The 25,612-nt window shown below is 45.3% G+C and overlaps 1 protein-coding gene and 2 long non-coding RNA genes across 8 annotated transcripts in view; 2 read left to right on the top strand and 1 right to left on the bottom strand.

The window, feature by feature from the left end:
- Positions 1-22,598, bottom strand: part of TFAP2B (transcription factor AP-2 beta) — a 31,787-nt gene extending 9,189 nt beyond the window's left edge. Inside the window, exons 1-7 of one of the 5 annotated variants that reach the window (XR_007401170.1) lie at positions 22,347-22,598; positions 19,152-19,178; positions 17,430-17,888; positions 12,553-12,613; positions 4,764-4,983; positions 2,679-2,797; positions 362-503 (exon numbers count right to left, since the gene is read on the bottom strand). Coding sequence is in view for 4 of the 5 variants with exons in the window: in XM_025419010.3 (XP_025274795.1) it covers positions 362-503; positions 2,679-2,797; positions 4,764-4,983; positions 12,553-12,613; positions 17,430-17,888; positions 19,152-19,178; positions 22,347-22,427 (1,109 nt within the window). In the remaining variant the exon portion in view is untranslated. The remainder of the gene's footprint in view (positions 1-361; positions 504-2,678; positions 2,798-4,763; positions 4,984-12,552; positions 12,614-17,429; positions 17,889-19,151; positions 19,179-22,346) is intronic. The other 4 variants (XM_025419010.3, XM_025419011.3, XM_025419012.3 and 1 more) reach the window with 4 other exon arrangements.
- Positions 4,959-18,544, top strand: LOC112641727 (uncharacterized). Of its 2 annotated transcripts, XR_003124792.3 has the most exons (6): positions 4,959-5,884; positions 5,988-6,189; positions 6,566-6,615; positions 7,101-7,215; positions 7,945-8,065; positions 14,826-18,544. It is a non-coding gene; the product is annotated as an uncharacterized LOC112641727 (long non-coding RNA). The 2 variants fall into 2 exon arrangements; XR_003124791.3 differs by lacking the exons at positions 7,101-7,215; positions 7,945-8,065.
- Positions 21,715-23,838, top strand: LOC118350368 (uncharacterized). The gene is made up of 2 exons (XR_004804033.2): positions 21,715-22,417; positions 23,700-23,838. It is a non-coding gene; the product is annotated as an uncharacterized LOC118350368 (long non-coding RNA).
- The last annotated feature ends 1,774 nt before the right edge of the window (positions 23,839-25,612 follow it).

The following is a 25,612-nucleotide window of genomic DNA, read 5'->3' as shown; positions in this document are numbered from 1 at the left end:
GGCATCCCCAGGGTTGGGGATAAGAACTGTAAAAAGCCTGGATTCATATTAATAAGGCCATTCTCCACACCACCTCCCTCAGAAACTTGGAAATAGAGGGAGACCAGGGCAAACCCACAGCCCATAATCAATTTGGGTGGGGCGGGGGGAAGGAGAGGAAGAAGGGCAGCAAGGTGGAGCCGGGAGGGCTTCTTAGCCAGCAATCCACAGGCTGCAAAAGCTAAAACTACTTCTACCACTGAGCTGCATCCCTGCTCCACAAATGAGATCTGCATTGCCGCTCCCCAACACCTCCTTCCCAAGGGAGGTGATGCGGCAGGGTGGGAGTCAGGGAGGAGGGCTGAGGGTCTGGGACACTCACTTGGTAGCCAGCAGCATATTCTTTCGGGAGTGCAGGTCACTGGGGTCCGTGTGCTGCCGGTTCAAATACTCAGAAACAGCTTTAGCAGGAAACTCCGTTTCACAAATATACCCAAAATCCCGAGCTAAGTGAACAGCTTCTCCTGAAAAGACAGCACCAGAGGTAATAATCAGCACCTAGTTCTTAGTCATCCCAGGACAAGAGATACTTCCTGGTTAACTGTTGTTATTTACAAAAGAGGTCAGCTGTTGGGGGCAAAAGCAAAGGTGAGGCTGGTGCCCAAATAAAAATGATTCTCAAGCCATCAAAGTTGATGGAACAAATTCCTCATGCTGCTCTTCTCAGCCTCTCCCTGATGATCCTTTTAGCCAAGTCCTCACTAGACATCCCCTGAATAGCTTTCAGGGATTTTTCTTAAAGGAAAGGTGGGCAGGCATGTTCAAGGGCCACCTTACAATTGCACCTAGACACTTGGCTGGATATTTGAGCCAGATTCCACCCCCCCCTTAAAAGCACCTGTTACACCTGCTCTAAATAAAACTTAAAATTTAAAAGTATTTCTATCTTGTATATTATCTTTTGTATCTTCCTATAACTGTACTAGGAAAAAACCTCTTATTAATAACTAATATATGCAAACATCATTTCATGTGTGTACATGTTCACATATATTAAAGAACATATGCAAAACATACATGGAATGAGTGTTTCTGTCCAGCAATGGAATATTTATTCTTTGTCAGTTCCCTGATAGGTTTCAGGTTTCTCCTCAGAGGTTCTTGTCATCATCTACCTACTTAAGGATTTTCTACTGCACAAGGTGACATAGCAGCTATAGAAAACCTAGACAGCTGAGAGGTTCTTCAGCTCATGTGGAAGCCCCTTTCAAATAAAGCATTATTACCCTTTAATGCACGGCCTTAGGTGTCCAAGGGAAGATACCAAACGTGAAAAAGAAATATTGAATTATCCAACAGCTACATTATTCTAAGGATCATGACTTACTTTTAATCATCATTATTATAGTAACAACAAAAGACTTCAGGCTTGGTGCTTACAACAATCCAGATCCAGAAAGCTGAAAACTGCCAAACGAATATTGGGATTTCAGTGGTTTTCCAGTTTTGTCCCTTCTCCACCCAAATTCACAATTGGTCAGATGACCTTAACTGCTTTTTACAAAATGAGGTCTGTGATATTAGCAATCCCCTGGAGGGCAGAGTCAACTGCTAATGAGTGTGATGAGGAAATTTAGTGACTGCTGTCCCTGAAAGGTGAGTTTGGGCCAGGCAACTTTGCCTTAAAGACGGCAAAGTGCAATGCCTATAAATGTGATGACTTTATGGTTTATTCTAAGCTCTCCTCCAAAAACCAATTCCCCACAAGGGTGTCATAATATCACATTCATAAAAATAGAAGAAAAAAAAAAAACCAAGACCAACACGTTAGACTCTAGAGAAAATTCTACAACTTCCTTCATTAGGACCATCTGGCTGTATTTCCTATCCCTTCCCCACCCCACAAATTAACTGCAGATCCTCTTGTTCTCGATTGTGTAGAAGATCCTGTTTATTACATACCATAAATATCACCCCCAACCCCAAAATGATGAGCAAATTAGAACATGCTTGTTATAATTATGGGTCTTTAATTCACAATTGATGAATCTACACTGAAGTCATATGTGACTCCCCTCCTTGTTTCCTCACCACCATCCTCAACCCTGTTTTCTCCTAGGCCTCACTGACTTCATTAAGCCATATTTCAATAATAGTAAGTCCCAGGTAATCAGGAGGAGATAGGGCCCCGGGAGTGGCAAGAGTTTTAAAATAACTGTAGGGGTCGGGAATGCAATAATCGTTTCATAAAATGACAATGTGTTTCCTACTACTGACCGTAGAAGCTGGGAAGGAGAGGGATAGAGAATGGATTGCTGCTTATAGGGTTACTCTCACAAGAGTTCATACGGAGGGTGTTTCACATACTGAGTCCTGCACCTGGTGGCAGAAGTGGGTGTTTCACAAACTGAGTCCTGCACCTGGTGGCAGAAGTGACCCCTGTTCTGCCTTAGAGTCTGGAACCGAGCACTCTTCAGAGCTTAGGGACCCTCTCATATGTCCCTTGGCCTCTCTACAATTGCCATCTCCCTCTAAGTAAAAAGACCTTTGAACTTCTCTCAGGCAGCCGCTTGACATCCACCTCATAAGGGCACAACAATTGCAGTGATTTCCAGTTAATCATGAAACGTGTAAAATGTCAGCCCTCAGCCAACAGTTAAACTCAGCCACTTCTTGAAATGGCCACACGTCTTGCTTACCTTCCACCAGGGAGGTGAGTAACGTGACATTTGCTGCTTTGCGCCTGCCCGCGGGTAAATTCAAACCGATTTTTTCTAGCCTTTCTCGCAAAGATCTCCCCCCATTTTTCGATTTGGCTCTGAAATTGCAAGAATTAACATTCTGATTAACCTCAGAGTGTTCCTGAAACAAAGTTTAGACTTAGCAATCTAAAGCCCAGTGGAGCTTGAAGAGGTTTTAACTTGAGGTTAACACATTTTCCCCCTTTCCTTTTGGTTATTTGCTGATAGTATGCTGAGGTTTGCTTAATTTCTGCAATACAGAGCATAAAAAAATTGAGTCGTTTTTCTTTTTTTTTTTTATCTCGTGAGGAAAAAAAAAATGATACCAGATGGGAATAATTAGGGTGTAGGTTGTGCGTCCAGAAAAGGTATAAATTGCACATGCAAACACACAAGCTCTTTTCCTTGTAAGGGAGCCAGTTAGGTGAACAGAAACTGGGCAAGCTACAATCTTGCTGAAAAGAGGAAAAGAACTAAGTGGTTCAGAGAGAAGGCACTAACTAGCTGAAACAGGTGGGCTTCTTGAGGAAGGAAGGGGTCAAGGGCTATAAAATGAAGTCGGGTTAAGAGGGGAAGGAAGATTGAAACATGAAACCAATATGATGATGGTAATCACAATAACAGTTAAACTAACACGTTAGGGAGTTTAGTTATGCGATAAGCACTGTATATTGATTATCTCACTTAATCTCACAGCAAGTTTTACACACACACACACACACACACACACACACACACGCTCAATGCCCAGGGGTGATTGAAAGAAACTTCCGCACTGCGGGGCTCCAAGGACTCACTCCTGGAGAGCAGACCAAGAGGATTCAGAGAGAAACCCACGAATCATACCCTTACTTCCTCCCCAAACTCTCCCTGTACGTGCTAAATTGTGAGCAAAAATACAAAAAAAAAAAAAAAAAAAAAAAAAAAAAACGAAACAAAACAAAAAACAAGCAAAAACCCAGTTACCCTGACCTCTCTTGTAGTACTGTTCGCACTGCCACTGTTAGGAAAGAAAGGGACTTTCAGCTTCCCAAAGAGGCTAACTTGAGAAGTTCATCTCCTACCGGGTCACCTTCCTATTGGAGACACGTCCGAAGTGTCGTTTGTCCAGGCATTGGCAGAGATTCTGCGGGGAAGGCTATTAAATCTTAAGATAAAAGCCATGTGTTCCCCCGTTTTCCACAAGGAGCCTCTGGAAGGTCTTCTTTCAATATTGGGGGGTTGTTTGAACGCCCCCGAGATGTCTCTCACTATAGCACTGTTCTTACTGGTGGTGTTCTCACCGAGGGCAGGAGGTCGCAAGTCTAGCACGGAATTGGGACGCCTGGGTGGCTCAGTGGTTGAGCGTCTGTCTGCCTTTGGCCCAGGGTGTGATCCTGGAGTCCTGGATCGAGTCCCGCATCGGGCTCCGTGCAGGGAGCCTGCTTCTCCTCTCTCTACCTGTGTCTCTGCCTCTCTCTCTCTCTCTCTGTGTCTCATGAATAAATAAATAAATCTTTAAAAATAATTTTTTTGCAAACCGTAGGGAACAATGCTTTGGTGCGTACTGAGCACTTTAGTTGCTCGCTAACCATACTCTGAACCGAAACAGAAAGATCACGGCACATTAGGGGGACACAGTAGGTTAGTCCGCGAGACGTCTGTTTTAGAGAAGTGTGTGCAAGTTCTGAGCTGCACGCCGGCTACCGAATGCCCTCCACGCGTCCCCGGGGTTCGGTTAGGAGGGAGCCAGGTGCCAGGCCCAGGGCCGGGAGCGTGGGAGGTTCCCAGCGCCGACAGCTGCGCGAGAGCGAGGCGGCGCGTGCTGGCGGCGCGCGGGTCCCAGGGAGGCGGAGGCGGCGGCGGCGGCGGCGGCGGCGTCTGCGCGCGCGCACGCGCGGCCCCCAGCACGCGGCGGCCGCGGCTCCCCGCACGCGCAGCGCGGAGGCCCGCGCGCTCCGGACGCCCGGTTGCTAGGCAACTGCGCCCCCGCTCTCTGCCGGTCTCCGGGAGGGAGCCCTCTTCCTTCACCCCCGTGAGGACTGGTTGGGGGGTGGGGTTTACCTTCTGAGGACGCCGCCGAGGAGAGACGCGTTGAGGCATTCGGGGGGCGAGAGCCGTCTCTGAACTTCCCCCACAGTTACTTTGTACTTTGAAGTTGAACTGAGCAGAGACAGACGGCCCGGGACGGAGCAAAACACCTCGCCGGTGTTGACGGACATGCCTCCCAGGAAGCCATCTTTATTCATCATCAGAGAAGTCACAGATTTGGGAGGAACCGGAACTAGAGAGAGAGAGAGAGAGAGAGAAACATATGCCATAAAGGTGACCGGGTTTCGATCCTGGTGACCGGCTGATAGAACGTGCCGGTGCGCGCGCAGGGGCGAGGCCACAGGACGGGCGCCAAGTGGAAAGCTGGAGGAGGAAGTGTTTGCTCCAGTGGGGCTGCCGTGCGTTCAGAGCACCGTGTGCGCACACATGGAAAAGTCACCGCTCCTCTGGAAACTTACCCCGTGTCGCTCGCCACAGCCCCGCTCACTCTACAAATCAAGAAAACACGCGGCCCAGAGCCTGGATGGTGCTGTGAAACCCGGCCACTCCTAGTCCATCAGTGTGCTAGCTTGTGACCTGAGACATCTCCGTGAGCCTCTCGGAATCTTTTAAGATTCCTCGTCCGTCTCCCGAGGATAATCACGTTTGGTGCTGAATCCTGAAAGCGTTTACACTATCAATGATATAAAAGGGTAGTATCAGTGTTCTTTATGGGAACCCCTCCCTCCTTTCCTATTGGATCGAAATCTGTGGTCATCACTGGAGAGCCCTGGAGAGCCCTGGACAGTGGGCGCTATCGGACACCGGGCTCAAGAACAGCCAAGTGATACCAGGAAGCTTGGGCTCAGACGAGCTGCTCATTTCTCAAGAGTGGATCTCATTCTTTCCTACATCATAACACATTCTTTTAGAAATGAACCCAAATGCTCCTCTCCAGTGAAAGCAATTCCACAGAGACATGAATTTTGTTTACAAATTAACTAAAGCACCGGCTGGTGATTATTTGGAGCAGTTATGATTTACAACAGGTGCCCTGATCAATCAACCAATCACTCTAATTCATGTGAGCGGAGGTCTTGCCTTGCCCCAGTTGTTTCATTTCGGCAAGTAATTGATAACAAACCGCACTCAAGGTATGTTTTATGCAGAAGTTAATAAGAGCTGACAGCTGGTTGCCACTGCTACCCAGGCGCATTCAGCCTCTCCAGCCTGTATTTCTGTTTAATTGTATTTCAGTATCATCTGCACCTCAGGAGGAGGCGGGGCTCAGTAGAACCAGAAGGCTGGGAAGGAAGAACAATGAATGGTCAACCTCCCAATTCGCTGGCAGGCTTACTCCCTTGGAGTTCTACATTGTTGAAGCCCATTTTCTTCAGGTTCTAGAAGCCACAGGGCAGGTGACTTCCTGACTTGCCTTACACCTTAGCTTCTTGCAATGGTATGTAAAGTCCTCGAGTCTGCGCACTGAGGGGGGCATTCGACGGAATGAGCACTGGGCGTTATATGTCGGCAAATCAGACTCCAATAAAAAAATATACCCCCCCCCCAAAAAAAAAGGATCTGCAGATATATTTAGTTGATCACCATTCCTGGGGATTTATTGAAATGTGCATCTGGCGTGAAAAAGGAAGTTTCCATTTCTCTTTAATAAACACAATGTCTCATCCTATAATTCTGGTAGGGGACAGATAAGCTCTTTCCACCATTTAGAGCCTAAGACACTGCATATCAAACAAGTTGCACAACCTCTCTTGTACAGAACAGACTAACCAACACTGAGTATTTTTTGTAACAGCTTATTCTCTCTCCTACAGATTCTGGCATTCAGACATCCATGATTGCTTAGAGACTGCCGAAAGCCGAAGTAGGTCCCAAATTTCTTATTTATTAGGTATTGCATGTGGCCCTTTACAAACACCTTGTAGAAAAGGATTTTCCTAGGAGAATGGATGGGTGTCCTCGAGAATTCCCTTTTGCTACTACTTAGTAGGCATTTTAGTATTTCTGGATCTGTCTACAGAGTCAAAGGCCTTGTCTCACGGCAGGTAAAAGATGTTAGGTAACAGTGGATCTTCTGCACTGCTGTGGTGGTGGTGGGGAGCTACAGAGGGTGCTTTCTTCTTTCTGATTCCCTTCATCATATTCTTATCAGTGAAGCTGCTTCCCATTTGAGAGTGAACCAATGAGAATTCAAAGTGTGAATATGAATTAAATTTGAGTAAAATATGGAATTAAAGTTATTTAAAAGACAGTGATTTGGGTGGGAGCACTCTATCATTTAATTCTCTTACACAACATCCACATCTATTTTGATCTTATTCTTCACAGCACTCTCGATTTCTGTTTCAGATTCATATTCAAGAACTATAAGCAAATAATTTATGATCGTGGGAATTAGCATCAGATAGTCTTGGAGAAACTTTTTCCCAAAATATACATGATGGCCTTTTGTAATTTTAACATGGTAAGAACTACAGAAATAAATTGCACAAAAATCTCATCTTTGACACACAGCAATGTTTTTATATTTAAATACTATTTAGAAATAATATGTTAACAGTAAAAAAAACCTCACTAAGCTGAAAATAATAAGTTCAGTTCCTATTTCCCATACCGGACACCAAATATCTTCTTAGGACTAGAATTTATCTTCTTCTCAGAGTCCCAGCTGCCAAATCTCTTGAAAACCCAGGCCTTTAGAGACACTTTATAACCTGCCCTCCAATTTCACTATTGTTAATTGCCTGATTTACCTGACAAGAGCCATTTCCTATGGGGAATGTATATTGTTCCCTCTTGTGGGCTGTACCTTTCCACAAACGCATTATCACCTAAATATCACCAATCCAGTCAGCTTCTGTCAGCACACTGCTGTCTTCTTTTGTTGTTGTTGTCCACCACCCCCCAAAGATGCAAACTATTTGAGCAGACATGCTTCAGGTTTTATTTCCATTTTCTTAATTTAAGTATAAATCATATTCCTACCATCTACTCCCTCATCTTCAGGTTCTAACCCTCTTCTACTCTGGCCTTAATCCTGGTATCTTAGATTAGACCCTGCATATTTCTTGTCCTAACTTTCCTTTAAATCCCTGGCACTGTTATCTACCTTCCCCTCTCTCACACCTGCTTAGCTCAGCTGATTAACCCCATATTTTATTCTCTTTGTCTTTTCCCTTCTGCTTTTCTCCAGCTTATCAATAAACCCAGAGAGCAACAGGGCCCGGTTGATTTGTTAGTAATTATGAGCACACTGTTCCTGCTCATGGAACCCAGAGATGACTAAGATAGGTTTAAAGCGACAGCAGGAAATGGTAAGGAAATGGAGCATAGCAAAACTCAGCGTGAAGCTTTCAGTTCTTTACATGTTTACAATTTTCTGTGCATACATTAAAACCGTTTTTTTTTTTTTTTCCTATTTGGTTCTCAGTTGCATATCATGACCAACTTCTGGATATAACATCCACAAAACTTACTCCTCTTCTTTTTTCCTTGCATCATATTGGGGAGTAGAAATGGGGTTTAAGACTGATCAATATTTCATTACAGTGACTGGAGTTTTACTTAAGAGTGAGGAAGGAGGACTGATTAGAGAAAATATTATTCATTAGTGGACTATAGACAGCCAAAGCGTTAATAGACTAGCACTTAATCTGTATTCTTTAAACTTAAGTGTTAAATCATAGCCTTGAGATCTTTGTGTTTGACTGCAAACAGACCCTTTGTGGCTCTGATCTGCTGGTGGGGAAGAAGGGAAGAAATGAACCCATCTAATAGATTGAAGGGTAAGTCCCCCTGAGTGACACTAGGAAGCCACCAAGGGGTTGAACACTGCTTGAAATAACTACCTCTCACCAGCATACCACCCTTTCTTTTATGCTTGCATTGTTTCTCATCTACCTGAGGGCTAAATATTATTTCACATGGATATATAGCACATCTATAAGTGTGAGAACTGAAATTCTGGAAAGAAAAACAAAAAGATTCTCACAAAGAAACCTGGAATATTAAGAACTACAAACATTCATGGTTAGCGTCTTTCAGGGGCAAAGTCTAATAGTCTGGAAACTGAATTGGGTCCCATCACTTACTTGGTGTGTGGGACCTTGAGAAAGTAATTTATCTTCTGTCCAAGTTTTTTTTTTTTTTTTCACTAGGAGTTGGGGTGGGAGTTGGAGAAGAGCGTCTAACCTTTCCAACTTTGAAATTCTGTGAACTCTGATTACTCCCTGGGTGGCTGGAATGTATCTCAGAGTCTCGAGTTGAATAAATACCTATTGGGATCCAAGTCAGCTCTGGAAATGTGAACCTCTTCCTTTGAGGGGAAACTCATATCCTTTCAGAGGCTCTGACATACTCTTAGTGCTTTTTACCTTCTAGGTCAGAAGGAAGAATCCCAACATTGTAACTGAAATTGGCAATTTCTTCATAACCCCCCCCCCCCAAAAAAAAGAAAATCCACACTAATCAAAGTGTTTATATGGGGAAGGGGCCAGAACTAACGGGCAAAAAAGTGGGAGAGAACTGAAGTTGAACTGAAACTAACCAAACAGGATATCCCTAAGCCCAATGAAAATGCCCCACAGTCACATTTGAACCTTGGACTCCAGCCACGCTAGCCTTTCCAAGAAATCCCAGCATATTTTCTGCTCTCTAAGGTGTCAACCCGATTGCATATTGGCCTTTGATTGCACCAAAAACTTTTTCTTAAAGCCTAGGTGAACCTTTTTTAGTTAGGCTATAGGATGATGGCTGTGATCATTTATATTAGTTGGGCACCAACCTGCCCCCTCCCCAGCCCAGATTCCTAATCTTAATGGAACTGATAGTTAAGAATGATTTTTTAATGTCTCGTTGGATTTTTAGACTGTTAATGTACCGAATCCTTCTCATTATTACTTTATTGATTGCTCATTGACCAGCCCCCTTCAAATCGTATTAACCACCCTCTGCCGGTTTAGATTAGGAGAGTTTAAAAAGCACCTTTCATTACTCCCTCCACTCCTGCCTTGGAGTTGAGACTCGGCAGCTTAATGGGAGCTCTAATGGGGCAGCTAAGAGGAGAGGGGCCACGGTCCCTGCCGATTGCATTAATAGCTCAAAGGGGGCCAATACAGAAAATTAGCCGTAAACGAGCTCTGGAGATCTTCAAATGAAAGAGCCATTTATCACGCTGGCTACCTTCACTCCACTCGTTTGCTCTCTCTACTGGGAACAACTCATTTCCTCTTAACTAAATTACTTCAGAAATGTCAGCTAAGCCCAGATAGCAAACATAACAAGAGAGCTAGCCTATAATCTATGGGGTGATATCAACACGGGTGAAAAATTGGACTGGGTAAGTTTTAGGGGGGAGTCCTTCCATAATTAGAGAGAGTGAGAGACATGGAGACATATCCTTAATGCCTAAGTCTTCTGGCTTCAGTATACGTAATGGCAGAGACATGGAACCTGGTCAGTGGCGGCACTTTTATTAAGGAGGTAGACTTTTTAAAAAAAAATCTTTCTACAAAAAAAAAATTTTAAATCTTTCCAAAAGCCCATTAGAAAATAAATTAAGCAACCAGGTCCCTTGCCAGTTGTTGAAATTTAGAAAATTTAGTTCAGAAACTTTCTCACCTCTCTTTTTATGAAATTAATCCCTGGGAGATATCCTTCATAAGAGGAGGGGAGGGGACAAAGAGGAGAGACCAGAGGGCCAGGAAGGAGCAAGTGAATCCATATCCTTAGTTTAAGTGGTTCATAGTTATCTAGAACAGTAAATCAATCACTTATTACTGTTTTGCCCATGACTCTCTAAAGATAAACATATATTAGGATCTGTTCTTCATGTAATAAAGCAAATACCTGAGATACTAAATAATGGAGTTAAACTAACAGTTCATATTCATACCATACCGCCTACATCAATAAAGTGACTGGGGTGCCACTTAGATGTTAAAAACTACACAATTTAAAAAAAGGCTTTCAGGGCCAGGAAAAGTACTTTGAAAAGTACTCTTCAAAACAGAACGAGCAACTGTAGTAAATATTCTCCTTTCCTTACTACCAGAGATACCCTTCTACACAGATAATCACATTTTGCTGACAAACATATACAAGCCCTAAAACCAAAGCATCCCACATCTAAGAATATTTTCAGTTCCGTTTTGTTAAGCAAGCTAAGTTCCAAATATTTTTATTGGCCTGCCGATTAATAACATTTCTGATTGGTCATCTGTTGGGCATGCCCCACTGACAGCCCAAATGTTGTTTCTAGGATTCAGAGCCCTGAGATAAATTCTAGCCTTCCATGAAAAGGGAGGGGGAGCTGAAACAAAAAAGCCAATGGAGAAGCGCCTCCCCACCCTCCCCTACTCGCCCCCATCAACCAGCAATTAACCAAAAGAGAAGACCCAAGAGAAAATGGTGAAAGTGAGCTGTCAGCACAGTTGCAAATCTAAGCACCACGCCTGGGTGTCTGAGCAAACCCAAAACTTGGCATTAAAAACTGAAATGATACTGTCTAACGAAGAGAGAGAAGGATGTTTGGAGCAATACATAAAATAAATAGTTCTGCCCCAAATCTTACTATTCTTCTTCAGGATCTTACATTCCAAAACCAAATGGCATTATTCCAAGTACAGCTGCTCCCTCCTATCCTCCACCTCTCAAAGCCACGTTTTCTGTCTCTGTAAAAAAAGATAATTCAGAATACCTCACCCTGTTTGTAATTCTTACTTCATGACCCTCCTACTGTACAGGCTTGACTTTGGGTTACTTTCCAAAGCACTTTTTCTTTAATTGTTTTGATGAATGTCACGTGCCTCAAATTAATCACAAATGACTGAAGCTAGGGATTGTTGACATGAAATATAAGGACAGGCCTTCTCCAGAATCGATAAGAAAGGGTTACAGTAGTTAAAATTGTATCTCCAAATACCAGTTCTTGCGATAATTAAAGATTGCACTGTTTACACATTCAAGCTCCTAAATTGGTGGCATGTGAGTGACATTCGGGCCTTTCGGCAGCCACACTAATCGCCAGGCATTCTCTCAGTGACTGTCAGAAGAGAGGGGGAAAAATTAAGCAGCTGCAATACGCCCAAAATGAGTTATTGTAATTACATTTAATTAGTTTAATTAGTTAATTATTTTGCTTACAGCTGTACAAGAGACTGCAAACATTTGTTAATATCACATGCCCTTTAACAGTATGGGGTGATTCCACAGTCACACTAAATCATGAATGCATATGTAGAAAGATTTAGAAATGTGCATAGGCTGTCTCAACTTCTCAGGATGTGCATATTTGGCAACACATTTGGCACAATTTAAAAAAAATAAGAGACAACTCATAAAACACAGAGAGCTGGGAACAGAATCACCACACACACAAAACAATCAAATGCAAAAACAAGAACTGTCTCAACAACTTAGGGTTTAGCTCAGCAAACTCCACTTACCAATGAAATAATTATAGCACATTTTTTAAAGCAGTGTTTCCTAGCCAGTTCCATACATGATGTTAGTTCAGTTATTTAAGATGTATGTAGAATTGCCACCAAATGTACCATGAGAAAAATGGCAATAGTCTCTGTCCCTCTGTCTCTTATCTGGGTTTCTGCCTTTGGTTGCCGTTTCCCCCCTCCCCCAATTTCCTTCTTCCAGACAGGCCTTTTTTCACCTAGACATCCTCTGTCCTATGATTGTGAACAAACATTTCTGTCTTATAAAATAACTAATTCCCCCAAAGTGAAAACTCATGAAGACATGACTGCACAGGAAAACTTTGCTTACTTTTGGGAGGAATAATCCATACCTTTTTTTATGACAGACTGGTCCAATAGATTCATGCCGCTGTTATTGGCATCTTCAACTGACTGTGAATATAAAAACATCACTATTCAAATTGACTGGATATTAAAGAATTGCACACATAAATCATGTCATTCCAAACTGGAGTTTCTGTTATTTCCATTTATATTAATTCACAAAGGGAGGTTTTATTATTATCATTATTACCTCCAAATCAACATAGAAATGAAATTCACCCAAATTATAAATTCTTCCAATGGAAGCAGAGGAAAAAGGAAACTATGAGAGACATCTGGGATGCAGTATTGCTTTAGTTATTATATTAAACATAGATGTTACACAGACATATAAAGTTTTATATTATTTGCTCTTATGAATTGTGAAAATTTGGCAATAGCTGAAATATTTTCAACAATATTGGTAAGAATAATTTCTGTTTTCAATTCTATCCCCGCGCATCTTAACCCTAGAGTTATTTTACAAATACATAATAGTTTACATTATGGGATTTTAATTAAAGTCTGAGCAATTTGGAATGGAATGCAAACAGCAACACATAAGAACACGTTTGCAAGCTGGCAGGACCGCACACCCATGCAGTCCATACACGTCCTAGTGTGCTATGAATTTCTTGCTGCATGATAATCCCTCAGAGGAACCTGCACGATTTGCTCCCCCTCCCAATGCTGCTGCTGCTGCTGCTACTTCCCGGCAAGGAGCACACCTGTTAGGATGGCAAGTAACTACAGACACAGATACAGAGACTCTGGATCCTCCCAGTCAGCACCTAGGTAATGGCAAAGAGCATTCATCTTCTGTGCCACAGCCTTATCCTAAAGAAGGAAAGTTTCAACCCTGGGGGTTGGCAGGACTTCTGAGGGGAAATAGCTGTTGGAATGAGTTTCTTACTGTCAGGATGCACAAGAACAGAGTTCTGGTTGTGCATCCCAGGGCATCCAAAAGCATTGTATTCCTTCCTCCACCCACGCACCCACCCCAGTGAAAAATAAATGCTAAGTCTTTCTGGAATGTACTGCTGTTTTCCCTGATTCTCAAACCTAAGTTTGGACCAATCTGTCACCCATTCTACAAAGAAGTAAAAAGCAAAGGGCTTGAGAGTGAGATTGTGTTTTCACAGCACCTTCCACCCACTCAGGCTGCATCCCCAGACAGGGTGTGTGTTCATCACAAGGAAGAGACTGTCTACCCCAAACAAGCAGTACATTAGAAATGAGATGATCTAATCACGAAGGGAGCATGTTAATTTGTTTCTTTTCGTTTTTAATAGTCACTCTTCAGTTGTCGGAAAGGTGAGGAAAATTGCTATTCTCCTTAAGAACGGTTTTCCATGTTGCAACATGTCATGTGCATATTAATAGTGAAAAGCGTCTTTAAAAAATACTTCACATAACTTGTTCGAAACTCCTCAGGAGCCCCCACGACGCACACGCGCGCGTGCACACACACGCTCAAGATTCACGCCTTGCCATGCTCACGTGTCTGCAGCGCGAGGTGTCCACCCAAGACAAAAATACTCCCCCGTGTCTGTGGGCGGGCAGGCCCGGGATCTCAGGGGCCAGGATCCCGGCGCCCCCACACCTCACCCTCACGTCCATACGTAAATATGTATATACGCCTCATCAGCGACGTGGGGTAGTTGTGGTAGTTAATGAGAAGGCTCTTGTCTGATTTTCTATCTAATTACGGCCGCCTGCTGGGTTTTTGTACAGGATATTCACGCAGCATGCTGGCGCTTAATCGTCACAGGGAGGATCGTAAAGATTTAATTAGGACTGCATGCGGAAGCGCAGAAAAACAACTCAGACTCGTAATTACTAGACTTCTTTAGTTAAAAGTGATACCAGGGGTTGCTTTAAGACACTAGGGCGTGTTTGAGTGTGTGTGTGTGTGTGTGTGTGTGTGGTGGGTTTGACAATATCCTTGTATGTTTATACTCAGGGGTGGTAGAGGTGATGAGAGGTTAGAGAGCAAAGATTGGAAGAAGAGAGGTGTTCACGACAACAAAACTCCAAACTAGGTGTCATCTCACTCCATCTTTCTTCCTGATGCTGTGTTCCTGAGTTTTTAACACTGCACCCCCCAACACACATACACACAATGGGTGAAATGTAGCATACCCAGAACCCAAACAGCGATTTGCTAGTTTAATAGCCCCTGTGAGTAAATTGAAATAGAAATTGACAGGGTTTTATAGTTTCATTTAAAAAATATTAGAAGCATTTGGTTAATTAGCTCCCCTCCTTCTCTTCTCTCAAGGTCGGGGCGGTGGCCCTCCGCGTGTATGTCTGGGTCACCCAACATACCCCCCATACCAACCACTCCGCCAGGTGAGTACCCCTCGCTTTGAGGCCCATCGGCCCAGCAGCGCCCTGGTCCGGGGCTGGGTGGAGGAAGGAGGGAGCCTGAACACACACTAGGTTCCTAAGATCGAACAACTGACTGAGGTCCAGGTGGAGACACGCTCTGGTCCCCTTTTAAAGACTGGTCGGGCGCAGCCAACCCAATCCGTAGCTGCAAAGGAACGGTGAGATCCCCTCTGGCTCGTGTCACTTCAGCTGCCCCCACCCCAACCCCTCGGCGCTCCAGATCCCTAATTCGGAAGTGGATCCTCCGGGATGCAGCAGATGAGGCACAGCCTCTGCATTCGTGGGTCTGGTCCTAGGTACACCTCTTCCCCTGCCTTTCTTTGTCACCTGCCCCTTGTCAAGCACACCCAGGCCTCGGGAGGCCTGTCAACGCCGCGGGGGCAGAGATCTTCCCCGCTGCCCGGGACTGGCGCAGGATAGCAGCCCCCCTCCTCGACCCCCTGCACTGAGGGTCGTCCAGAGAAAGCCCCGCGAGCAGCCCCACCTCGCCAGACGGGCTGCTGCGAAGCTGCTGGGGGAGGAACCAGGCAGAGGTGCGTGGGCGGGGAGCCTGCGTGGGCCGGGGCCTGCACCTTCTCTCCTCTGGGCTCTTTGCACCTCGCGGTCCGTGTTCCGACGCAAGAACTCAGCCTGTGGCACGACGCTTTGAAGAGGGTGTCCTCCCCAATACACACTGAACTGGTCCTGTTCTCTCCTCTACCTTTGGCTAAACGCCCAAAACCCCTTACAATTATACCTTAAAAAAAACAACAACAACAAAAAAACAAAAACAAAACAAAAAAAAAAAAACAAAACAAAACTAAAACTAAACTAAACTGAAACCAAAGAAATCTATTCCCTCTTTTGAGAGAACTCCTGGGTTCAGTTGACTGAGTCACCCGGCCTGCAGGGTGATGGTGATGCGGCCAGTGTGTTAGCATTGCCAACAGCAGTGGTGATGGGTTGATCCACTTTCATTATCTAGCACTTTGAGCCCTACTCAGAAAGGTTAATTTAAGAACTTAGCTCCCCCCCAACACACATATTACCCCAATACATTTTTTTGAAGCTATTAAATATTTCCTTCTTGTATGGTATTCCGAAACGAGCAATTTCTCCAGATAGAATACTCAAGCTTGATTAAATCAACAACACTACCATTCTTATTACTACGGGTAAATCCAGCCACAAATCAGGTGATTCCATCATTCTTGGAAATAATAAATAACAGAATCTCCTCTAAAGCAATAAACCATCATAGACTACACACAGGCAGCATTTGGTGCTGTCACCACATTTTAACCGTTCAAAATACATTTTTTTTTTCCAAGTAAGGTAAAGAAGGACTCAAGTACTCTTCTTTTCTTCCCCATTTCATTTTTCTTTGCTTTGGAGGTATGGCTGAAATGATGCGTAATATATACAACTATGCCAATGAGACAGAAGTGTCAAACACCTTTCAACCATATTTATCTTTTCTGCAGACTATTTAAATTAGGGAGCAAAAGGAAACCTGCTCAGAATCACCCAGACAGTTTTTAGAAATCATTTCTTTGATGTTTCTTTGTTTAGTTTAACCAAGTATTCTCAACCAAATCAGTCTCCATTGTGTAGGTTGCAGATGGGTTAGGGAGTGGGTGGGTGGGGGGAGTGTTTTGAGCCTTTTGTTTTAAGAAACAAACACGTGATGCCTCTTTAACTGGGATAGTGGCTTTGGGGAGAGGAGAGTATTAAAGGAGGGGGAGGATTGAAGAGGGATGTGGAGAATATTGCTCCCCAGTCATTTAATGGATCAAAAGGTGAAAACATTCTCCAAAATGGTCTGTCTCCTCTCGGACTCCCAAGCGGATTATGGCTTTCTGGGTCTCTCCCCACATTTATTCCATTTCTTGGGAAGATGACTCTGGAAATCACTTATCTTGAAAAAGGGCTCAGCAGCTTATGAGTCATTCAAAGTGGGTCCTGGTTTGGACAATCACAGCACATGTTTTTCTTCCCATGTGCACCGTCACGCTTAAATTCCAGCAGGAACTTCTGGAGTGCAAGAGGACCCTATCCCTCCATGCTGAAGCTCCAGGCTCTAGGCAGCCCAGTCTTTCACCTGCCTTGTCTGGGGGCCAGGCCCACTATGGGACGTCCATGGAGAGTGAGTTGCGAAGGGTACCCAGCTTGCTAGCACAAAGTACAAGAGAATAGGAAGTAGCTAGGGCAAGACAAAAAACATCTAGCCTTAATTCTGATGATGCTAAACTATCAACATACACACATAGGTTTTTCTCCTTTATGATTTCTAGTGGTTCCAGCTTTCATAATTGGGCCTCCAGAAATCGAATTGCCACTACAGAGCCATACATGTATTAACAGTTATATTGTGGTGTCCAGCTATTCCTGTTCTAAAGATGAAAACTACCTCCCCCAAAGGATACAGAGCTGCCCCTCCCCCATCCCTCCTATCTCCTGGGGCATTCACTATTTATTTATTTATTGTCCTTTTCGTTTGTTTGTTTGTGGTTACCTGGACGTCTTCCATTCCGGGATGGCCGAGGCCGTGCAGCGAGAGGCTGTCACCCATGCCCGCGTCCAGGCCGTGGTGCGCCGAATGCAGCAGCACGTCTGGCCGGCGGACCGAGTGGTAGTCCCTCCGGGGGTCGAGGCCCGAGAGCTGGGGCAAGGCTGCCCGAGGCTGGGGCAGGAGAGAGCCGGCTTCCGAACCCACTTCTTGCCGCTGCCGTTGCCCCCAGGGATGCTGCTGGGGCTGGTGCAGTGGGTTCAGAGAGTAGGGGTCGTTGACGTGGGAGTAGGGATCCTGGCTCTGATGGTAGGGGAGCGGCTGGTAGGGAGGCGGGAAGTAGGGCGGCTGGAAGTCTGACGACGGGGTGTGGGACAGCGGCGGGGCGCTGGAGTAAGGTCCTTGGGATACCGAGCCCAGCTGCGAGAGCCTGGAGCTGTGGCTCGGGACGCCATCGTGCCGGTCCTGGGAGCGGAGAGAAGGAGAGAGAGAAACAGAGTGACAGAGAGAGACAGAGGGAGGGAGGGAGGGAGAGAGAGAGAGAGAGAGAGAGAGAGAGAGGAAGAAAAAAAAAATACAAGCGACTAATGGAGAAGCTCGGCTTCGTATATTCTTCCCAGGACAGGGAAGCAAGAGTCTGAAACTTATAACTCCCAAGTTGACTCAGAGGGCACATGATTTCAGCAATTCCAAACTCCAGGCTTTGGGGGAAAAAATGGGGGAGAATCACCACCCACTTACCCGACATCTGAGCCCTATGTTCGGAGTGCAAAGTGGGCCTGAGGGGTGAGGGTACAGTAACTATAGGTAAGGGCAGCAATTCTAAATTCCTTAGTTAAAAATATAGGAGGCTTACACAGAGTATTTCCTCTTCTGGGGGTTTTCAACTATTCTTCCTGACTCTTCCAGAGGTCCAAAGCATAACAAATAAAACTTCATACTATTTGCTGTGCGGCTACTCCTGTTCAAAACCAACTTCTGCCTCCCCTGGCAACCCAGCCAGCTGACCAAGAGCTCCCCGCGCAAACCTGAGAATTCCGGGAGCCCTGAGGAATTTGCCTGCTCGGAGTTCCCAGTCACCCCTCCCTCCCCAAGAGGAATTAAATAATTTAAATAGTGTTTGATTGAAATGGATCTCCTTTGAAATCTTATCCTGAACCCATGTTAAATTAAGTTGAATTGTGGTTCCGAGGAGTTATTTCTAGGTTGCTTTTCTGTATCTAGTGCTGTTTTATGCCAGGGTGTGAAAATGAAGGACGTGGGGTTGAGAGGGGAAAACAAGAAAAAGCCCAGACAACTTAGTGTTGGTTCAATCCAGAGTGGCAAACTGGAAGTGGAAGGGGAAGGGGAGGTGTGTGTGAAAGGACTGTTTAAGTTTCTCCCTCTCCTCTGTGGAAATGCCTTGGTAAAGTCCCTATGGTTTTTTATTTTTTTGTTTTGTTTTGTGAAAAATAGTCACCTAAATTTCCAAACTGCAATGGCAAATAAAAAGTTTTTCTCTGCGGCCTCCCCCCTCCCCAGCTGACTCATGGAGCTCAGACGGAGAACACACAATGCAGAGAGAAGCAGCTGCAGCCTCGTCCAATTATGGTGCTAAATTACCAAGCCAAAGGCGCTCAAAGGAAGACAGAGACAGAGAGAGTGAGACACACGCACGGAGACGGAGAGACAGAGAGACAGTGAGAGGAGGGAGCATGCAATTCTGGTACAACGTGAATCCAAACTCACCATGGATGAATAGGTGTGGACTAACATCTGGAAAAAAAAGCCTGGTTACTGCTCAAAATCAAACAATGATTTTTTTTAAAAAAATCAAGGAGTCCAGCAGAGAAACGAGCTGGACACAGGAGCCGAGCTTGAGGGGTTTCCAGGACAAGCCATCAAAAAAAAAAAAAAATCCCCCACCACCACCCCCAAACAAGATTGGCGATGCCTGTCACACACAGACAGATCTGTTCATCGGTCTCTTGCTGTCTTTTTGGCCTCTTTTCTTCTGCCGCTCTTCGGGGCTCCAGATGCAGTCCTCTTCCACCCGAAGCTGGGCTCAGACTGCTCGGGCGCCCCTTCCTCCCTCCGCTTGCCTACACCGCCTCATAATAATTGATATTCATGACTATTAATATTACACGAGTACTTTAAAGGGAGAATGGAGGACAAATGGAGCGTGAAGCAGCAGCGAGCGCAGAGCTCCCCTACTATTGTAAATGACGTTCATTCAGTGGAGAATTACTAGATGTAATCAGACGAGGGGGCTGGCAAAGGCAGACTGGGGGAAAAGTTTAGCAGGAAAGAGGCAGAACTTCAATTAACTGAGCCGGGACACGCATAACGCAGCCCCTGCTCCTTTGGACAAGGCAGTGAGGGAGAGCATCGCTGGGGGCTTGTACAGAACGTAGGTGTCCTGGTTCCTGGAGAGGGACTTTCCTAATGGGAAGAACTGATCGCCCTAGGTGCTTCATGTGCAGATTAAAAAACAAAAAGGCGTTGCCTCATCATTTGGAGGGGAGAGAAAAGTAAACCTGTGGGCCTGGTTGTTTACAGTGACGTTTGCAGAGTTGCAGTGAATATTGGAGATCATGCTTATTTATTAAAGGACAGGGGTGAGATGGGGGCTTTTCGTCTCTTGTGTAGCCTCTCCCTCCTTACTGCTCATACGGTCTGTGATTTTTTTTACCCCAATTTAAAATATATGCAATCAATCTTGAAGTACACTAAACTTATCCTTTCCAGGCAAAGCCAGGGGCAACAGAAAACCTTTTTGGATGTTTCAGGAACCCGTTCAACTGGCCTGACTGCCATTTCTGTTAAAGTTCAACCTTCCTCCGGACTGAAAAAGGTTCCTTCCACGGGGCTGCGGGTTCTCCTACATTTTTGAGCAGAGAATTTAGGCAAATAGGGATACCTGCAATATTCTCTCTCCTCTCCCTCCTTTCCTCCCTCCCTCCCTCCCTCCCTCTCTCTCTCTCTCTCTCTCTCTCTCACACACACACACCCCTCTCCCCTGTCTTCTCTCCCTCTCTTCCCCCCTCCCTCTCATTTTATTCTCCTCTCTCTACCCCTCTTCCACTCCACCCCTCCTTCTCTCTCCCTCCGTCCCTTCTGCCCTCCCTCCCTCCTCTCCCAAGTAGCCAGTCTACTTTTCATCAGCAAAGAACAAGTTCGATGCTGCTTACTTTTGGGCTTTTGGGAAGCCACGGGAACCCCTCTGTGTACATCCCGAGCTATTGACACGCCGCGGCCCCCTGTGCGCCCGCGCCTAGCCCACGCCGGGCGCTCACATTCTCCAGGACCGCTCGCTCTAGCGCCTACGACTTTACCATTATCCCGCCTGTTAAAGAAAGAAAAGGAGGCCGAACCGAAACAAACCCCACCGGGCGGAGGCGCGGCTCTTCGTTACAGTCAATACACAGGCACAAAGGGGAAAGGAAAACCCTGATCGTCGTTCCGCAGAAAGACGAAATCCCCTCCATCTCTGTCTCTGTCTCCGTCTGTGTCTTGTTCTCCCTCCCTCCCTCTCTCTCACACACCCCCCCCCCCCCCCAGAATTAGGAGCCCGGGCCGGCGGGAGCTGGGGCACTGGCTGCCCGCGGGGCCTCGGCACCCGGGTCCGCGGGGTAGCCCTGGGCCCTCGGCGGCGGTCGGGGCTCAGCGGCCGCCTCCCCGCGCCGCCAGGGATCCGCGAGGCGGCTCCCCGCCGGGCTCTCCGGAGCGTCCCCGAGCCGAGGGCTCTCTTTTTCTCCCCACCCCCCGCCCGCCGCCCCCGGTTCGGGGAGCCTCCGTGCGTCCCGCCGCCACCGTTGGGCGCGGCCCTTCGAGCGGGGCTGCGGCTCCGCGCCCGGGACTCCGCTTCCCGCGCTCCCTCCTCTCCCCAACTTTGCGGCTCGCGGTCTGGGTGCGTCACCCGCCCGGCCCGCGCCGCGCTCGCCCTGCCTCCTGGCTCTGCCCGCGTCCCCTCCCTCGACGCCTCCCGGAGCCTCCGCTCCCCGTGCCCCTGGCGCCGAGCTCGGGGTCCCAGAGGCCCCCGGCTCCGAGCGAAGTTCCGCGGGCCTCGGCCGCCGCGCCCTCCCCGCCCCGCCGCAGCGGGCGCCCCGGACCGAGGAGGGCAGGGCGGGCGCGGCCCCGGCCCCGGCCCCGGCCCCCGCCCCGGCCCCGGCCCCGGCCCCGCCGGGCGGACCAGCCGCGTCTCCGGCCGGAGCGACAGTTACGCTGCCCCCGGCGCTGGAGCGCCCTGCGCGCCGAGCAAGGGCAGAGCGCCGCGTCCAAAATGCCCACACTTGCGGTGGTTGGACGCACTGACCCTCAAAATAAGCAAAACACGAGAAAAAAAAAAAGAAAAAGAAAAAAGATTAAAAAGATCTGCTAGGACTCCTTTGCTGGTGCTCTGTCTACACCCCTCTAACCGTCTATCTACCTCCCTCCTTCTCATTTTCTGTCCCCTACTTGGATCCGTTTGTTGTCGATTTCAGAAATATTATTGAAAATAAAAATTAAGAGCCCGAGTCTGTTACGAATGAGGCTTGAAAATCTAATTCTCTCCCACACTCAAAACGAGGAGAGCCTCTGCCTTTACTAGTCTCTATTTTGTCTGCCCACATTCAGTAGCACCACATTCCCCATCAGAGCCTAAGGAGGGGGGGGGGGGGCGAGGAAGAGAGGAAGAAAAATAAAAGAAAAAAGAAAGAGAGAGAGAGAGAGAGAGAGAGAAATCTCCTAACTTAAAGTAGCCAGATTTCAGCCTTAAAGTTCTTTTTCCGAATAGCGAAGTCTCTCCCCAACCAGCTTTTCTAAAAGTTAGAGAAAGCTGAGAAAACCGGCCGGGAATCTACGACTAAATAGCTGAAAAATATATATCAGTTGGGGTGTCAAGAAGCTCAAATTCTCTATCTGCAAAGCTCTAAGATGCATCTGGGGGTGTCGGCTCACCTCATAGATATCTTCGTACTTGACATTCTCCACGAGCTTCCAGAGCATGATGGCAGCCTGGTCTCTAGGAGGTGAGTGCATTCATGTGAGGAGCAGATGTCTGGCTTCTCAGGACTCCGCTGTCTGTAATGATCCATCTATAATTGGAAATGGGGGATACACACCAAATCCGACGCTCCTCTCCCATCGCAACTTATATCTGTTGTCTCAAACAATAGGCTGGAGAAGTAAGCCTCAGCAGAGAGAAAAACATTATTACATACACAGGAGTTAGATGCTACCCACAGACATATATATTATAAAAAAAATCATAAACACGTATTTACACCCGGACACCCACATTGAGTTATATAAGCACCCCTGGGTCACACAGAGTCTACAGACTCTAAACATACATTTAAAGGAGAGATAGTCTTCAGTGTGATTAATATAAATATACACATTTAAAAACCTCTGTATGGAAAATGATGAATCATTGTAGCCACTGACTAAAGTCTTTACGATTCATAATGAGAAGCCATGGGACCAACAGTCCCCCATTTTCTATGTAGATTTTAAAAGGGGGACCATTGCTGAGATTTTCATACACAAAAGCTCCTATTCATGTGTGTTCAGCAGGAGGGTATTTTGAAGATGGATTTGAGGATTTTTTAGGGCAATCTCTCTGTATTGATGTCTACAAACTTTTTTTTTTTTTTTTTGCAAACTGTACCTCTGTCAGTGTAGAATAACAACAACAAAAAAAGCCAGCTCACCACACTATTTCTAGTATTTTTTGGTCATTTTGCACTACACATTTGGAAACTTACTGTTTGAACACCTCAGTCTGTCTTGTCGTTTTAATGGTTGTTTGTGTGCATTTTCAACGAATTCCATGTGCCTTGGCTAGAGTCTCCATATCATGAGGTGGGGTTTTTTTTCACATGTTGGGAGCAACACACGCACGCATTCGTACGACGTTAATTTCGAGCCTTCATTGCAGAGGCATAGGACATTACATTTGCATCTGTGGTCTATAACTTTTAAGTGGTTTTAATCATGGACAGTCAAGAAATGTTCACCTGAACGTATGGAAGATTTAAAGAATATTCTTCAAAGAGATAGTGAAAAATATTTTAGTGTGTATGGATTTTGTTTTTGTTTGGAATGCATTTTTTTCCTTAGTGAACTGTGTATTATTTTTTTTTTTTTTACCAAAAAGGACCACATAAACAATGATAACAAAGTTAACCAAACCTTGAAAATGGGTGCCCTTTAAGGCACAGAGTTTACGAATTTCATCACGAAATGGAATACTCACCTCATTCCTCTTTTTTTTTTCCCACCCCCTTCTATTTTTCTACTCCCTTTCAGAGTACGGAAGGATTCCCACAGCCAGAAGGGAAATCCAGTGGAGGATCTCTGCCCCTGGGGCAGAAAATAAATGACAGGAGGGAATGAAGAGGGACCGGGGCAATTTGGGGTGGAAGTTATTAAACCTGATAAGAGCGAATCTGCAAAGGGCGATTGTCTGTAAATCTCACGACTGCTGAGCGCGGCCGTGTGCGCGGGGGACCGACGCTCTTCCAGGAGAGGGCTCCGGACAACCGCCGTGGACTCGATGAAACACAGGGAGAAGCTTCGTATCATGCAGAACGAACAATTCTGCAGGTTTTTAATTTGATTTCTTAGCTATAAGTCCAATAAAAGGAGCACAAAAAAGGTGCTTCAGAAAGAACTTGAGGAATAAACCCACCCTTTTTTCATTTCCAGTTATAATTTTCCTGTTTTGCCTTTCCTTTTTTGGCTCCCTCTCACCCTTCTTCCTTCCTTCCTTCCTTCCTTCCTTCCTTCCTTCCTTCCTTCCTTCCTTCCTTCCTTCTTCTTTTCCTCTACGTTAAATATTAACACCTTAAACCATACAAAATCTATACAGATTTCCCACTGGGAGCATGAGCAGAGATTTTCTTCTTTGCCCCCAGAGCTGGTTTGGACGTGGGAAGGCATCCTTTCCAATTTCATTGTGTGGTAGAACTTGGAAAGGGTTTTACCATTCCTTCTCACCCTTTCCAGAACTAAAGTCAGTCTCAGATCAATATTTTGCGAGACAAATATTATACACATGGAAATTGAGATGCTCTAGACAAAATTTATTAATGAGAATAATTCTTTTCCTTTCAAGTCAATAGCTCCATTATCTCTTTAAATCTAAAGATCATCCCAACCCAAATAAAAAGCACTTGAAAAAAAATCTTAATTCCTCCCCCCCCCGAAATATCTTAAATCTCTTTCTGGTATATCATTGATTAGCCTAAAATAAATAGACTCTAAGTATAAAACAAACCAAAAAACCCCATGAAAGATACTTTCATATGTAAAACTATTTAAAATTTATTAACATAGCTGTTTTATAGCCTTGTATGTGTATAATTTCAAAATTTGCATATGCAATTTTATTTTATGCTAATATTAGGTATTTTTGAGATTAGAAACATCTTGAAATATTTGGTTAAAATTTATATAAATTCTTTAGGAAAACTGAAAAAAAATCTGGTTTTATTAAGAATAAAGCATAACTTTAAAAATATACACACATGTATAAAGAGTATGCAAAGAAATACGTAACGATAATTAAAACCTGCGTCAATTTTTCAACATGGGCATTATTCAAAAAAATCCTAGAAATTGCAAGGGAAATCTTTCCTTGGGAGCCTGCGCTCAGTCATCGAGCGGGCAACAGCGCCCTCTGTCGGGATTTTTATAAAGCAAATCCTGCACGGCCGCTCAATTTCTTTTTTAGCGATTTCTTTCCGTTCTTGAAAACCTGTTATCCCTAAAAGCGTTTTAAAAATTCAATTCTTGTTATACCTACTAGTTTTTGAAACGATTGTTTCAGGATCTAAAAAGTCCAAAAGTCTCAAAAAATGTGCAACTCAAAGCTCAATCTCTACTGAGAAAATTTTCCTTAGTTGAACCTGCTTCGCTTGCTCTTAACTTTCTGCTACATTTCGCTTTAACCTCCAATCACGTGAAGTAGGAAAAGATCCCCAGGAGGACTTTTAATAGATGCGAAACAAAACAAACACAAAGGCGAAACAAACTCTGGTGTGGAAAGGAAGATAAACGAGTAAAATATGCATTTTCATCGTTTCACTTTTCCTTTCGTCTTGCTTTATGCCTGTATTTCTTTTTCAGGGCAGTCGCCTAGGTAAAAAGCTTGCTGGAGACAGCCGAGACAGTTATATTCGTATTTTCCCCTTTCACTTATATTTATTTCCGTTTTTAAG

Source organism: Canis lupus, chromosome 12 (assembly GCF_003254725.2).
Source record: "Canis lupus dingo isolate Sandy chromosome 12, ASM325472v2, whole genome shotgun sequence".
Classification (NCBI taxonomy): domain Eukaryota; kingdom Metazoa; phylum Chordata; class Mammalia; order Carnivora; family Canidae; genus Canis; species Canis lupus.
This window is presented reverse-complemented; position numbering and strand designations above follow the sequence as displayed.